Source organism: Hypomesus nipponensis, chromosome 26, assembly GCF_054491055.1.
Source record: "Hypomesus nipponensis isolate SF chromosome 26, ASM5449105v1, whole genome shotgun sequence".
Lineage (NCBI taxonomy): Eukaryota > Metazoa > Chordata > Actinopteri > Osmeriformes > Osmeridae > Hypomesus > Hypomesus nipponensis.
Window position 1 is genome coordinate 11,351,463 of NC_140386.1, and position 16,083 is coordinate 11,367,545.

At 52.5% G+C, this 16,083-nt stretch overlaps 1 protein-coding gene across 1 annotated transcript; it reads left to right on the forward strand.

The window, feature by feature from the left end:
• Positions 1–1,712: 1,712 nt before the first annotated feature.
• Positions 1,713–15,623, forward strand: fgf22 (fibroblast growth factor 22). The gene is made up of 4 exons (XM_084692325.1): positions 1,713–1,772; positions 6,999–7,125; positions 13,953–14,056; positions 15,017–15,623. Exons 1-4 carry the CDS (start codon positions 1,713–1,715, stop codon positions 15,209–15,211), a joined length of 486 nt encoding a protein of 161 aa, XP_084548451.1. The 3' UTR covers positions 15,212–15,623.
• The last annotated feature ends 460 nt before the right edge of the window (positions 15,624–16,083 follow it).

A 16,083-nucleotide genomic window follows, 5' to 3' on the forward strand; every position in this document is an offset into this window, starting at 1 on the left:
CAGAGGGGGATTATACCTACAGCTGTACCTTTAACAGTAGCTAATGTAAGCTAGGCTAGCTAGCTTGTAGGTTAAACAGTGTAACAGTAACACAAACTGCTACAGTGCAGGCTACTTGTGTAGCCAGTAGTTAAACATATTTGTTTTCTCAGTTAAATACATGCCGCAGAAGCTGTGGCTGGATTGAATCGAGATCTCACACATTGATTTTCTCACTGGGTAAACAGCAGCTAATTTTCTTTCAGAGTAAACTAAAAAGAACAGTTTCCGAAGCTGAAGCTTTAGCTACTGCTACTGCTGCTCCAAACCTTTTCCTGCTAATCGCTATATGTAATGATGGTTGAATAGCCTATGTGTACCAATAGGTGGCAGTGTTGGTCACAGCTAAAGAGAGTGCGTTGATTAGGTTGTAGAGGAAGACTTGTGCACAGAATAAAGAACTGTCCTGGCTAGCCTGAAGCACAATGTGTGTTTGAGTACATCATTATTTCTGTGTAGAGGGAGGGAGAGGGTTATTACAACGGAGCTGGTTGATATTCTGGCCTGAATGAATGAATATGCGTTAAGCTGGGAACACAAGTCTATGACTCCCGGTCCATCAGCACCGGATCACCTCAGGGCTGCGTCCTTTCTCCTCTGCTCTTCTCCCTCTACATCAACAGCTGCACCTCCAGTCATCCGTCCGTCAAACTCCTCAAGTTTGCGGACAACACCACCCTCATTGGGCTCATCTCTGGTGGAGACGAGTCTGACTACAGGTGGGAAGCGGACAACCCGGTGACCTGGTGCAGCCAGAACAACCTAGAGCTCAATGCTCTCAAGACACTGGAGATGGTTGTGGACTTCAGGAAGAACACAGCCCCACTCACCCCCATCACCCTGAGTGACTCCCCAGTCAGCACTGTGGAGTCCTTCCGCTTCCTGGGCACTATCCTCTCCCAGGACCTCAAGTGGGAACTGAACATTAGCTCCCTCACCAAAAAAGCACAACAGAGGATGTACTTCCTACGGCAGCTGAAGAAATTCAACCTGCCAAAGACAATGATGGTGCACTTCTACTCAGCCATCATTGAGTCCATCTTCACCTCCTCCATCACCACCTGGTACGCTGTTGCCACTGCCAAGGACAAGAGCAGGCTGTAGCGTATCATCTGCACTGCTGAGAAGGTGATCGGCTGCAATCTGCCTTCCCTCGAGGACCTGCACACCTCGAGGACCCTGAGGTGAGCGAGGAAGATTGTGGCCGACTCCTCCCACCCTGGACACTCCCTCAGTCACTCCCCTCCGGCAGAAGGCTGCGGTCCATCAGGACCAATACTTCACGCCATAAGAGCAGTTTCTTCCCTTCAGCTGTTGGCTTCTTCAACAAGGCCAAGGGTCCACACTGACTAATGATTTCCTGCTTAAAACACTGCATTTTGCACTGCAATACAAAATTGTATCTTGTACACTTTTTTGTATAATTTTTTTATAATATTTGTATTTTTATATTGTAAATTACGGCAACTCATATTGTATTTTATTGTACATTTTATTTAATTCTAATTCCACTTAGTACTGCTAGTTTATGTACCCTTAGTATAGATAGTCCACATATTTTAATTTTAGGTTCCTATATGTTTATTGTATGCACCTTCCTGCCAAAGCAAATTCCTTGTCTGTGCAAACTTTGATGGCAAATAAATCCCATTCTGATTCTGATTCTCCAGTTGATGAGGAAGGACTGTGTTGTCCAGTTTGGATCCCAGCCCCCTGGAGACCTGGAGCTGCAGGTATGTGGTGATGTCACACTGATGTCATCCTGCTAGCACACCTGTTACACTTCCTGCTGACTTCCTGTCCCTCCTGCTGGTAACTTCCTGTTGACTTCCTGTCCCCCCCAGTTGAGGACGGCCCAGTAGGAGCTGGTTGAGATGGGAAAAGGAGGAGCTTGCCCAGTGCTGCCAGGAGCTGGATCTGCAGGAGCTGGATCTGCAGGTAAAACCAACAAGCTTCTAGACCTCAGCTAGTTACCTCAGTGAGTGTGAGCAGGCCAAGCCGAGAGATTACAAAGAGAAGCTGAGAGTGACGGCCTGGTACAATAAGGTAGGACAAGAGTTAGCGTTGGCATTACCGGCGCCGCCTCCCAGTAGGACATTTAGTAATTTGGCAGACGCTCTTATCCAGAGCGACACGCCCCCTCCATACAACCATCCTCCTGCCGGTCACTACGGAGACAGAACACCAGCCCAGCCCTCTCTGTGGAGATAAAACACCATCACAAGAACACAAACTAGTCACGCCCTTGCCCCTCCCTTTAGTGGAGTCAGATGGCTGAGCAGTGAGGGAGTCTGGCTAGTAATCAGAAGGTTGCCGGATCGATTCCCCGCCGTGCGACGTTGTGTCCTTATACTTACTGTAAGTCACTCTGGATAAGAGCGTCGGCTAAATGAATACATTTAAATGTAAAATGTAAGAGAGCACTTAAGTGACCTTAAGCACAAGATCTCGCACTCGAGCTTGTGGACTCTCTAGGACTAGTGGACTCTCTAGGGTTGGTCCTCCTAAGCAGATGATTAACTAGACAGTAAACCTCCCTGTCCCCACTGCAGGGGCTCACTGTGAACATTCAGTCTGTTGTTAGAATAGACACAGTCTAACACAGAACACTATACACCCAGGACGGGAGGAGCAGGGGGTGGCTGCTAGTCCAAGCACTGGTCCTCTCCAAGTTGGACTAGTGCAATTCGCTGCTCGCTGGTCTCCCAGCACGTGCAACCCACCCTCTTCAGAGGATTCAGAACGCAGTGGCCCGCCTGATCTACAATCTACCCAGACGGTCCCATGTTACCCCGCTCCTCATCTCCCTCCACTGGCTACCCATCACAGCCCATATCAGATTCAAAACCCTGGTACTGACCTTCCTAGCAGTGAACGGGACTGCACCCGACTACATCAAGTCTCTCCTGCACCCCCACCCGTCACCTACGGTCTTCTTCAGACAACCGCCTGGTGGTCCGACCGCTCAAGACCGCCCGATCCCAACACAAGCTCTTCTCCTGCCTGGGCCCCCAATGGTGGAACCAGCTCCCCACCTCCATCAGGGACACTGACTGTCTCCCCACCTGGTGTGTCCAGTCTCTCCCATGAGGGCAGTCCTGGTGTGTCCAGTCTCTCCCATGAGGGCAGTCCTGGTATGTCCAGTCTCCCCCTATGGAAGCAAATCAATGACAATGTTATGAATTCAAACACCACCGAATTGTTTTTTTTTTAAATCACCTCTTTAAAATTGATGTATGAATTTATTTCAATGTATAAATTAAAAAAAAATCTGATCCCAAAAAAGCTATAAAAAAAAATCAAACTTCAGATACTGAAATAGAACACAACTCTGTCTGCTCAAATTCGATCTCAGACCACCATACAGAACAATTCTGTTTCTCCAGTAAAATAGAACTCTACAGAATCTGACCACCATGAAAACTGCAGAATGAATAACAAGCCAAATGTAAACGCCCTCATATCTCATGCATACCCTCAACCCCTTCTGCTATGTTGTTTAAAGAGAGAGAGGATGGGGAGAAGGAGAGAGAGATGGGGGGGGGGTGAAAGACCAAGAGGTTAGGCAAGGCCTATGGCTGGGACCTTTGTGTGTGCATGTGTGTGTGTGTGTGTGCGTGTGTGTGTGTGTGTGTGAGAGACCAGTAGGAGTGTCTCCACGGTTGAGCTGCTTACCAGTGGCTCGTTTGAAGACGCCCCCCCTCCCCCACACATCTTCACCCTCACAACCTGGCTGGGGGGGGGGGTGGTCCAGGCTGAGGGGGTCCAGGCTTTGGGGGGTCCAGGCTGGGTGGGCTCCAGGCTGGGGGGGGGTCCAGGCTGGGTGTCTCCCTGAGGGAGGGGAGACATGGAGGTGGGGTGGGGTTGTGTGTCGGAGTGTGTGTGTGTGCGTGGGAGTGTGTGTGTGTGTGGGAGTGTTTTTGTGAATGTGTGCGTGAGCCTCTCGCATCTCAGAGGCTTGTTTCTCTTCTCTGTCCACTCCAATTCTCTTTCAGTGTTTGTCTCTCTTTGACTCTCTCTGTCTCTGTCTCTTGTAACTCTTTTCTCTATTTCCCTCCCGCAACCTCTCACTTCCTCTCTTCCTTATTTATCTCAGTCCCCCCCCCCCCCCCCCCCCCCGCGTACTCCCCCACTCCCTTCCTCCTGTCATCTCACTTCTTATCTGTGTTCAGATAATCGTTGCCGCTCTGCTAATCTGAGCCAGTTTAATCTCAGGTGCAGCTCCTTGTCTGATCTTCAGAAAGATCCCAGCAGGAACATCAGATATGTTGACCACTTATCACCATAACGACAATGGACAATGGTCACAAAGCCACCATATGCAAAACTGAGTTCTGACCCTGCCGCCGTCACTGCGATACGGTTGGTTCCTTAATGGGCTCGGGGATGTTTATTTAGCCAATCACAGCGCCCATGTTGATTTCAGAAACAGGAAGGACACCTGGATGGGGCTAGTCCAGACAGGAAGTAAGTAGAGCTGACAGGAGAGTGTTGTGACTGAAGTTGGAATACAATATTTCCTGCATGTTACATGAACGAGAGAGAGAGAAAGTGAGTAAGACAGAGAGACAGAGAGACAGAGAGACAGAGAGACAGAGAGACAGAGAGACAGAGAGACAGAGAGACAGAGAGACAGAGAAACAGAGAAACAGAGAGACAGAGAGACAGAGAGACAGAGAGAGGGCACTCTGATGTGGAGATCAAACTAAAGAGGAGGGATGCTAAGGGACATGGATGTCAGAGGTCAGAGGGGACGGATTGAAAACAAATCAGTGAGGAGAGAAGAGATGGAGTTTAGGGCAGGAAGGGTGGGAGAACAAATTTGAGAGGACGGGAAACTGAAAAAAAGGGAGGGGAAAAAGAGACAGAGAGAGAGAAAGAGACAGAGAGAGAGAAAGAGACAGAGAGAGACAGACAGACAGAGAGAGAGGGAAAGAGAGAAGGAGAGAGAGAGAGAAAACAATTAATAATAGAAGCTATTACTGGGGATTGTCCGTGCTAAGAGGGGTCAGATTTCAGGCCTTTTGAAGACTTTGATGGAACCAAACAGGCTTCATTACAGAGATATTATCTCTAACCCTATCTCTATTCATACGCCACAGAGCTGCAGGGAAAGATTAGCATCCTCAGCCTGTGAACATCCTACCCTGCTGCCCAGACTGGGTGGGAGGCTGAGGGATAGGCTGAGGTTGGGGAAGGCAAGCGGAGGCTGGGAGAGAGGCTGGGGCAGCGGGAGAGGCTGGGGCGGGGGCCGGGGGAGGCTGGGGCGGGGGAGAGGCTAGGGCTGGGGGAGAGGCCGGGGCTGGGGGAGGCTGGGCGGGGGAGATGCTGGGGCGGAGAGAGGCTGGGTTGGGGGAGAGGCTGGGGCGGGGGAGAGGCTGGGGCTGGGGGAGGCTGGGGCTGGGGGAGGCTGGGGCGGGGAGAGGCTGGGTTGGGGGAGAGGCTGGGGGAGGCTGGAGCGGGGGGAGGCTGGGGCTGGGGGAGAGGCTGGGGCTGGGGGAGAGGCTGAGGTTGTTAGTGAGTCTGCATACAGAACCTACTCCCAGAATACAGATCTCATACAGTACATGGCAGCTTGTATGATTCTAATTTCCAGAGGAAGGGCAAGTGCCACTTCCTGGGGGTTGCGGGGTCATCTGGCCGGTAGGATGTTGAAAGGGATGAAAGGGTTGAGGAAGTTGCTTGCCCCCGGAACAATCAGATTAGCTACAATGCATGCTGGGATAGGAAGGACCTCCAAGAGCAACCTGTAACTGGTGACGTCTTCGGGAATGATCCATATTCACTTACTTTCTTCTAAGATATTATGCATTTTATTTAATACAAATTTAAACTACATTTTATATAAATAACAACAAAACCGAAATTCACGAAGAGCATATATAAACTAGCGGTAGAAGACAAAAAAGAAATGAAATTTGTGTAATGTAAAAGCTTTATTTCACTGACTCTCTCTCCCTGTCTCTCTCTCACTCTCTCTCTCTCTTTCTCTCCCTATCTCTCTGTCTCTCTCCCTATCTTTCTCTCTTTCTCACTCTCTCCCTCTTTCTCTCCCTCTTTCAGAAAGTTATGAATGACTGTGGCCCCTCCCTTCTCCACCACCCACACAAAGCCCCGCCCAAGAGAGGCAGGGCTCCCAGACAGGAGAGAGTGGGGCTCTGCTCTGTCGCCCTGCCCTAAACACTCTCTCTCTGTCTGTCACACACACACAGCCTCTCTCCCTTGCTTACTTTCTCCTCCCTCTCTCTCCCCCTCTCACCACCCAGCAGTGCATGCCTGGCATTGAACACAGAGGAGCAGTGCAAGGTGGACACACACTCCAGGACAGACGCACACCATCCCTCACACACCCACACCCTCACGCACACACACTGTCAGTGGCTTCAGCTGAGGACCGGAGGAACACACGAGTTCCAGAGCAGAGGACTTGTGGATGGATGGATTTACAAAACCACTTGTGTTTTTCTTGAAGGAGTGAGAGAGGAGGAGTCAGACAGACAGACAGACAGACAGGCAGGCAGGCAGGCAGGCAGGCAGGCAGGCAGGGCCCAGTGCTGGTGTGCTGTCTGGAGCTTGTTGACCCAGCAGTGACTGGCTCTGCTCCCTGGACAGGCAGCATGCTGACAGCTTGTGCTCAGACCCCCCTGGGAGACTGACCCATCATGTCTACATGGAGCCCCCCTCCCAGCCTCCCTGCCCAGCCCGGCGCCTCCCCCCTCTGCCTGGGCTGGGTTAGGGTCTGGGTCTCCCTGCTCCTGCTGCTCCCAGCCTCCACCCTTGGGCTATGCCTAGGCCCCCCGGGCACCCCTGCCCCCCCGGGCACCCCTGCCCCCCCGGGCCCCCTCGCCCCCCCGGGCCCCCTCGCCCCCCCGGGCCCTCTGGCCGGGGCCGGCTGCTCCTCCTGGCTGCTGGACCGACGGGTTAGTGAGAAGGTTAGTGAGAGGGTTAGGGTTAGACAGCCGCGCAGCTACAACCACCTGGAGGGCGACGTGAGGCTCCGTAGACTCTACTCTGCAAACAGGTTCTTCCTCTGCATCGACAAGGCCGGCAAGGTGGACGGAACACGCCGGAAAAACTATGCAGAGAGTGAGCACCTCCCGTCTCTCTCCCTCTCCCTGTCTCTCTCCCTCTCCCTGTCTCTCTCCCTCTGACTCTGGTGAGTGATGTGAGATGCTTTCTGTCATGGTCCCTTCCTAGTTTTACTGTGCTGTTGAACTCTGTTATCTGGTTAATAGTGTTATAGTGGTTCAGAGGAGATCCTCGGAATGTCACGGCTGTTGTTGCTCCGTGTTTGGAAGCAGAGGAGGTGTTGCTAGGTAGATGTTTGGAGGCAGAGGAGGTGTTGCTAGGTAGATGTTTGGAGGCAGAAGAGGTGTTGCTAGGTTGGGCGGGCAGGGAATACCCAGGAAGAGAGGCAGCTTCACATGGGAGCAGAACTCTAACCCTAACCCAAACACACAGATTGAACATTTGTTTGTTAGTTATTTTTGTGTGTGTGTGTGTGACTGGGTGACTGCAAATGTGTGTGACTGTGTATGTGAGTGTGCATGTGTGTGTGTGAGTGACTGAGGGCCTCATGTACTAACATTGCGACCGCAGCTTAATCTGCGCCTTTGCCCAACCGCAAATGCGGATGGTGTATTTCTGCATTTTGTGAGGTATTTATCAAACCAGATCCTCGTTGGGCAATCAGCGCCCATTAGTGTTAATTAGCACGCCGTTAAAAGACGGGAGAAATCGCCTGCATTTTACTGCCACCATGGGGGATTCGAGGAAAAGAAAAAAAAAGAACAGGAGCTCCACCCACTTCCCTTATACCCTCCCAGCAGCGGTAATCTGCGTTTTTACTCAAATGTGCTGCCTTTGTAAATACAGTGTTGTCTTTACCCGCTATTTCACGACTGAAATAGGCGCAATCCTGTTAGTAAATGAGGCCCTGAGTGTTTGTGTGGGTGTGTGAGTGTGTGAGTGTATACGTGTGTTTGAGTGTGTGTTACAAGTCTACGTGCAGCAGTGCGCAGTGTGTTGGGCTGTGTGAGGCAGTCATAGATCTGTTGGTGTGTGTGTGGGTGTGTGTGTGGGTGTGGGTGTGGGTGTGTGTGTGTGGGTGTGGGTGTGTGTGTGTGTGTGTGTGGGTGTGTGTGTGTGTGTGTGGGTGTGGGTGTGGGTGTGTGTGCTTTTCAAGATTTCTTGATAGAGACCTGGAATTGAATGGGACACCTGAGACTGGACACACACACACACACACACACACACACACATACACAACTACACAACTACACCCACACAGCCCGGTCACTCCACAGGTTGTGCATCTTCTCTGTGTGCGACAGCTGACCTGCGTGTGTGTGTGTGTGTGTGTGTCCCAGTGGTGACCCCTGTGTTGTCTGGGCAGCACTGAGGGATGATGTCTGGATGTATTTGCTTGTTACCTTGTTAAGCAGCAATGACTCCATGTTTTCCATCCTGCAGAGGAACACAGCTGGGAACAGCCACACAGTGTGTGTGTGTGTGTGTGTGACTGAGCAGCAGTAGCTCTCAAAGCGTCCGACCTCCAGCTTCTCCTTCATTGGAAAGAAATACACACAAACACACAGGGACACACGCAGGCACATGGACAGGAAGTGTTGCATATTTGATGAACACACAGACACCCTGCAGAATAACACTGCAGCTCTCTCCTAGAGACTAACCCTCCTCTCTCCTCCCCTCCTCCTCTCCTCCCCTCCTCTCCTCCTCTCTCCTAGAGACTAACCATCCTCCCCTCCTCTCCTCCTCTCTCCTAGAGACTAACCCTCCTCTCTCCTCCCCTCCTCTCTCCTCTCCTCTCTCTTCCCCTCCTCTCTCCTAGAGACTAACCCTCCTCTCTCCTCCCCTCCTCTCTCTTCCCCTCCTCTCTCCTAGAGACTAACCCTCCTCTCTCCTCCCCTCCTCTCTCTTCCCCTCCTCTCTCCTAGAGACTAACCCTCCTCTCTCCTCCCCTCCTCTCTCCTCCCCTCCTCTCTGCTCCTTTTTTCTCAGTCCGGCCCTCACCCATACACAGCTCCTACTGTCTGGATGCAGAGTCATGCAGAGTGTGTGTGTGTGTGTGTGTATGCTCTGGAAGTCTGCGGTACATGTCTGATGCTGCCTCAATCCGCCTGGATCAATCCCACAGAGAAAGAGAGGGAGGGAGAGAGAGAAGCATAGAGGTAGAGAACAAGAGAGAGGGAGAAGAGGATAGAGAGGGATAAGATGTTCCTGCTGGTACTAGATGCAGAAGACGGTTACAGGCTGGAATCTGAGACTGAAAGTCTTCTCAGTGAAACCCTAACCCTCCATCTCCCCACAGGAAGCCCTGGACACCAGGATCTGATGCGGCTTCCTGCTAATCATTAAACTCAAGTGGCACCTCTGAGCATGAATATCCTCTCCTCTGTTGGTATTAGTAAGAGGCTGGGGCAGGGGCTGGGGCATGGGCTGAGTCTGGGGCAGGGGCTGGGGCTGGGGCAGGGGCTGGGGCAGGGGCTGGGGCAGGGGCTGAGTCTGGGGCTGGGGCATGGGCTGGGGCTGGGGCAGGGGCTGGGGCATGGGCTGGGGCAGGGGCAGGGGCAGGGGCTGGGGCAGGGGCTGGGGCAGGGGCTGGGGCAGGGGCTGGGGCTGGGGCTGGGGCAGGGGCAGGGGCTGGGGCAGGGGCTGGGGGGGCAGACAGATTTGTCAGTCAAATAATGCAGATTAATATCAGCTGAGAGACAGAAAACTCAAGTCTGGCAGACAGCAGTACAGACCACCTCCCTCGACCTCCTCCTCCTTTTCCCTCCCTCCTCGACCTCCCTCTACCCTCACTCTCTCCCTCTTCTCCTCCCTCCTGTCTGTGGCTGGGATGAGAGGGCCTGTGTTGCTGGGAGGGTTAGGGTTAGAGCTGGCATGATGGAGAGGAAAACTAGTCACTTTGTTTACCCGAGCCCTGAGAGGAAGGTACGCATCACTTCCTGGTGGGGGTCATAGGCCGTGCCTGGTTAATTACACAGCAGTGACCTGGACCCACCCCCTGGCGCCCCAGTAGCCTATCGCAGGCAGAGAGTGCAAGATCATAGAGACTATAGGCTCGGTTCCAGACACACTCATTGGCTGATTATACTGCACGACCAAACGTGTTTTCTTTTTGCGTTTCATTCCCCCGGTCACGTTCCACCTGGACCACAGCTGGTCTGACCTGGTGAACAGCACACTCTGTTGAGGTTTTGGGTGTGTGAGGGAGGTGGGAGGGGGGGTTGTTTGTGTGGGGGGGTTTATGGTAAATGTGTGTGTGAGGGTGTGTGTGCATGTGTGTGAGGTTGTGTGTGTGTGTGTGTGTGGGGCTGAAGGCTTCAAACACTTGTACGGTCTCCAGGTTATGACTCGCCCTGAGGAAGTCAGGTAACGGTAGAATCAGGCTGTTAAACAAACACACCTTCCTCCACCTAGTGTAGCAACACTGCAACACACACACCTTCACACACACCCTCACACACACACACCCTCACACCCACACACCTTCCTCCACCTAGTGTAGCAACACTGCAACACACACACCTTCACACACACCTTCACACACACACACCCTCACACACACACACCCTCACACACACACACCCTCCGTCCCCCTAGTGTAGCAGCACCAACACACACCACACCCCTTTCCTCCCTTATCATTGTCAAGGTAACTTAGGTCCCTCTTTGTTTAGAAGGCCAGGGTGTGGTCAGTGACGCATAATTCTTACCAACACACACACAGTCCAGGTAGAGCACCTCAGGCTGCCCTCCAGCAGCAGTGACGTCTCGGGGATCACATGACCAGCTGGATGCATTTGCTGTCCTGCCTCCTGCTTGTTACCACGGTGATGTCTGAGTCTGAGGTAATTGGTCTCATTTGACCCTGGCCTTTAGACTGTGGAACGCTGGCCTTATCAGGTGATTGGTTAATGAAACACTTCCGCAGTTCCTCAACATGGTCCGGGTGTGTGTGTTATGGATGGCCTGACTGACTGATAAAACTGAAGAGGGGGAGAGAGAGGCAAGAAAAGAGGGGGAGAGGGGGAGAAAGGGGGAGAGAGAGGGCGGGAAAGAGGGAGAGAGTGGTGGTTACTACTGAAACTCGCTGCTCGCTGGTCTCCCAGCATACGCAACCCGCCCTCTCCAAAGGATTCAGAACCCGGCAGCCCGCCTAGTCTTCAATCTACCCGGACGCTCCCATGTTGCCCCGCTCCTCATCTCCCTCCACTGGCTTCCCATCACGGCCCGTATCAGATTCAAGACCCTGGTACTGACCTTCCGAGCAGTGAACGGGACTGCAACCGACTACATCAAGTCTCTCCTGCAGCCTTACACCCCCACCCGCCACCTAGGGTCTTCTTCAGACAACCGCCTGGTGGTCCCACTGCTCAAGAGTGCCCGGTCCCAACACAAGCTCTTCTCCTGTCTGGCCCCCCAATGGTGGAATCAACTCCCCATTTCCATCAGGGACACTGACTGTCTCCCCACCTTCAAGAAAAGGCTCAAGACGCACTTGTTCCGGGAGTACAACGGTACTTAGGAATGATTGGCTGGACCTGATGTTTCCTCCAGGATCACAATGACTCTTATTGAAAGACTTATTGCCCTTGTTGGTTAGTTGTAACTGACTTAAAACTATGGAGTTAGATTTGTTTAATAATTCAAGACAGTCAAACAAACGTAACACGATTCAAACTAACGTAACACGATTCCAACAAACGTAACACGATTCAAAAATGTATTTCATGATTCACAAATAAATGTAACGCGATTCACAAATGTATTTTGTGATTCACAAATAAATGACCCCATTAGATTTGTTTGCAACCTGACAAACACGAGTTACAAATCGGAAAACACAAGTTACAAATCCCTGCATTCGTTGGTGTGGATTTTTGGAACTTTCCTGACGCGCTTAGATTCACAAATGCATTTTTTCTAAAGTATATTCTCTGCAGCCTATCAGATCGGATCTTCCAATTTTAGCCAATCACATTAACGTGTCTATGTGGACTTCAACAACCTGCCATAATAACGAACATCGTCTCCTTTAGATCACGAGCAATGTCGTCTGGTAGCATGTAGGTGAAATATTGCTTGTTAATCTTATTAAACCGATGATCATACGAGATTAAATATTCTTGAGAGTGGCAGGATCCATGTTTAGTCATTTTCAGTGTTTTCTAGGCTAACGCAAGCGCGTCAGGAAAGTTCCAAAAATCCACACCAACGAATGCAGGGATTTGTAACTCGTGTTTGTCAGGTTGCAAATAAATGTAATGGGGTCATTTATTTGTGAATCGCGTTACATTTGTGAATCACAAAGTACATTTGTGAATTGCGTTACATTTATTTGTAAATCATGAAATACATTTGTGAATCGTGTTACGTTTGTTTGAATCGTGCTGTGTTTGTTTGAATTATGAAACAAATCTAACTCCATATAAAACTACTGTACTTGCTGTGTAATATATTTTTGCTGCTTGCTTTTTTCCACAGGTACACCCTTGCACTTTTTTGAGGTTCATGTTGTTAAATTGTTTAATTGTAACTTGTTCAACTACATGCTCTTATGGTTCTGCCCTTTGGGACTCATTTAGGGTTAGGGACCTATGCACTTTTGGAAGTCGCTTTGGATAAAAGCGTCTGCTAAGTGCATAAATGTAAATGAAATGTACTAGCTTGGTTTTGTGTTTCTGTCCCAGTCTGACCCCTGTCTGCTCTCCTGTCCTTCTACCGCACCCCTCACCTGCCCCCGCACCCCTCACCTGCCCCCGCACCCCTCACCTGGGGGTGCAGTGCAGTGAAACCAGACCCCTGTCATGAGGCAGCAGCCTCTGAAGGGGCAGTCTGGTCCCTTGAAGGGCTCTGCCTTACCCGGCCGCCCAGGGAAGCAAAATTGTGCCACCGGACCCCCCGTGTGATGTGTGTGTGAGGTGTGTGTGTGAGGTGTGTGTGTGAGGTGTGTGTGTGAGGTGTGTGTGTGAGGTGTGTGTGTGAGGTGTGTGTGTGAGGTGTGAGTGTGAGGTGTGTGTGTGAGGTGTGAGTGTGTGTGCCTAACCTCCCGGGTACAGTCTAATGTATGGTATCAGCTGTGTGACTCATGCTTCCTCTGTGTTACAGTGCCCTGAGTGCTAACTGTCCTGTAACTTACACTTCCTTTCTTGTAACCCACACTTCCTGTCACCCCCCCACCCCATCTCCTGCAAAAGATCCACCTGCGTTGTCATAACACGGATATCTTATACTGTGAGGGTTAGGGTGAAGGGGGCAGGAGAGGAGGGGGAGGGTTAGGGTGAAGGGGGGAGGAGAGGAGGGGGAGGGTTAGGGTGAAGGGGGGAGGAGGGGGAGGGTTAGGGTGAAGGGGGGAGGAGAGGAGGGGAAGGGTTAGGGTGAAGGGGGGAGGAGAGGAGGGGGAGGGTTAGGGTGAAGGGGGGAGGAGAGGAGGGGAAGGGTTAGGGTGAAGGGGGGAGGAGAGGAGGGGAAGGGTTAGGGTGAAGGGGGGAGGAGAGGAGGGGGAGGGTTAGGGTGAAGGGGGGAGGAGAGGAGGGGAAGGGTTAGGGTGAAGGGGGGAGGAGAGGAGGGGGAGGGTTAGGGTGAAGGGGGGAGGAGAGGAGGGGAAGGGTTAGGGTGAAGGGGGGAGGAGAGGAGGGGAAGGGTTAGGGTTTTGGTGGAGGGGGGAGGAGACGAGGGGAGGAGAGGGGTAGAGGAGAGGGGTAGAGGAGAGGGTTGCCCCCCCCAGAGACAGAGTATGTAGAGGAACAGACCCAGAGAACAGAGCTCCATCTGGTGGCCGTGGAGAGGAATTCTCCCAGCAGCAGACTGGATCTAACCCAAGACTGTCTTCTCATGGGAACCAGGCCTGTTTCTAACCCCTCCTCCCCCCTCCCATCCCTCAGGTCTGCTGGAGATCCGCTCGGTCAAAGTCGGGGTTGTGGCCATCAAATCTGTCAGCACCGGTCTGTACCTGGCCATGTCCAAGAAAGGAACTCTCTTTGGCTCGGTAAACTTGCTTCCTTACTCGCTGTCTCAGGCACACACACACACATACACACACACACACATACACACACACTCATACAGGACCCAGAGGTCCCACACACACACTTTCAGGCACACACACCAGTCAGTCAGATAGGTGTGACAAAGACAGGTGTGTGACAGACAGACAGGTGTGTGACATACAGACAGGTGTGTGACAGAGACAAGTGTGTGACAGAGAGACAGGTGTGTGACAGACAGACAAGTGTGTGACAGACAGACAGACAGGTTTGTGACAGAGAGACAGGTATGTGACAGACAGACAGGTATGTGACAGACAGATAGGTGTGTGACAGAGAGACAGGTGTGTTACAGAGAGACAGGTGTGTGACAGACAGACAGGTGGGTGACAGACAGACAGGTCTGTGACAGACAGATAGGTGTGTGACAGAGAGACAGGTGTGTGACAGAGACAAGTGTGTGACAGAGAGACAGGTGTGTATCTGTGGTGATGACATAGCTGGGTTGTGGTTGATGAGTTTGAGATGAGTCAGCTTTGAGGGAACATAGATGTAATTAAGAATATTACTATCTTCATGTCACACCCTCTTTACTGACAGCATATAAAACATTCAGAAGATAAATCTCACTACCTGGTCTTCCCCCTGTCTACAAGAACACCACACACCTTCCTACGACTGCTTCAGAACTGATAGTAGTTACAGAAAAACACCAGACTTCAGCAGAAATTCTCTGAGATTAAACATGCAAACAGCCAACTGTCAAGTGTGTGTGTGTGTGCGTGTGACTGTGTGTGTTAGTGTGTTAGAGTGTGAGTGTGTGAATGCAGACTCTGACCTTTGCTCTCTGTGTTGGTTTATAGAGTGCAGTTTCAACCAAGCCAATCTGTAGTAACCGGTTTCTCCCCCTCCTTCCACTCCTCCCCCTCCCCTCCTCCCCTCCCCTCCTCCCCCTCCTCCAGGTGAAGTACAGCCCCAGCTGTAAGTTTAAGGAGCGGATCGAGGAGAATGGTTACAACACGTACGCCTCAGTCCGCTGGAAACATGGCGGCCGGCAGATGTTCGTGTCTCTGAACGGCCGGGGGAAACCGCGGCGAGGCCACAAGGCCCGCAGGAGACACCCCTCCACCCACTTCCTCCCCATGCTGCCTTCCTAGCTACGCCCCCTGCGCTGCTATTTGTCAGCCCTCACACAAAGGCCTGCCCACCTGTGTTGTGGATGTACAGTGATGTTCATATTCCGCCGTCTGCCTCTCTCTCCAGACCTCCCCCTCTCTGGAACACTTGACCCCTCAACACCACCCCGACTCTGACCCTACGGGGTGGGGTTCTCCATGCTGGTCTGACCCATCAGCACCTTGACTCCAGGGGGTAATCCCCCTGCCCCCACAATCTCCCACCCCTCCACCCTCGTCCTCTACCCTTCCAGTCCCCCAGTCTTCAGTCCTCCAGGCCCCCAGTCCCAAGTCCTCCAGTCCCCCAGTCCCCAGTCCTCCAGTCCCCAGTCCTCCAGTCCCCCAGTCCTCCAGCCTCCAAGTCCTCCAGTTCTCCAGTCCTCCAGTCCTCTACTCCCCCAGTCCTCCAGTCCTCTAACCCCCCAGTCCTCCAGTCCCCAGTCCTCCAGTCCCCAGTCCTCCAGTCCTCCAGCTTCCAAGTCCTCCAGTCCTCCACCCCCCCAGTCTTCCAGTCCCCCAGTCCCCCAGTCCTCTACCCCCCCAGTCCTCCAGTCCCCCAGTCCCCCAGTCCTCCAGTCCCCCAGTCCTCCAGTCCCCCAGTCCTCTACCCCCCCAGTCCCCCAGTCTTCCAGTCCCCCAGTCCCCCAGTCCCCCAGTCCCCCAGTCCCCCAGTCCTCCAGTCCTCCAGTCCCCCAGTCCTCCAGTCCTCCAGTCCCCCAGTCCTCCAGTCCCCCAGTCCTCCAGTCCTCCAGTCCCCCAGTCCTCCAGTCCCCCAGTCCTCCAGTCCTCCAGTCCCCCAGTCCTCCAGTCCCCCAGTCCCCCAGTCCCCCAGTCCCCCAGTCCTCCAGTCCCCC

Coding starts and splice junctions, on each gene's coding strand:
- fgf22 (XM_084692325.1), top strand. CDS start 1,713: ATGAGGAAGGACTGTGTTGTCCAGTTTGGATCCCAGCCCCCTGGAGAC. Junction 7,126..13,952: donor CCGGAAAAACTATGCAGAGA/GTGAGCACCTCC, acceptor CCCATCCCTCAG/GTCTGCTGGAGATCCGCTCG. Junction 14,057..15,016: donor AAGGAACTCTCTTTGGCTCG/GTAAACTTGCTT, acceptor CCCCTCCTCCAG/GTGAAGTACAGCCCCAGCTG.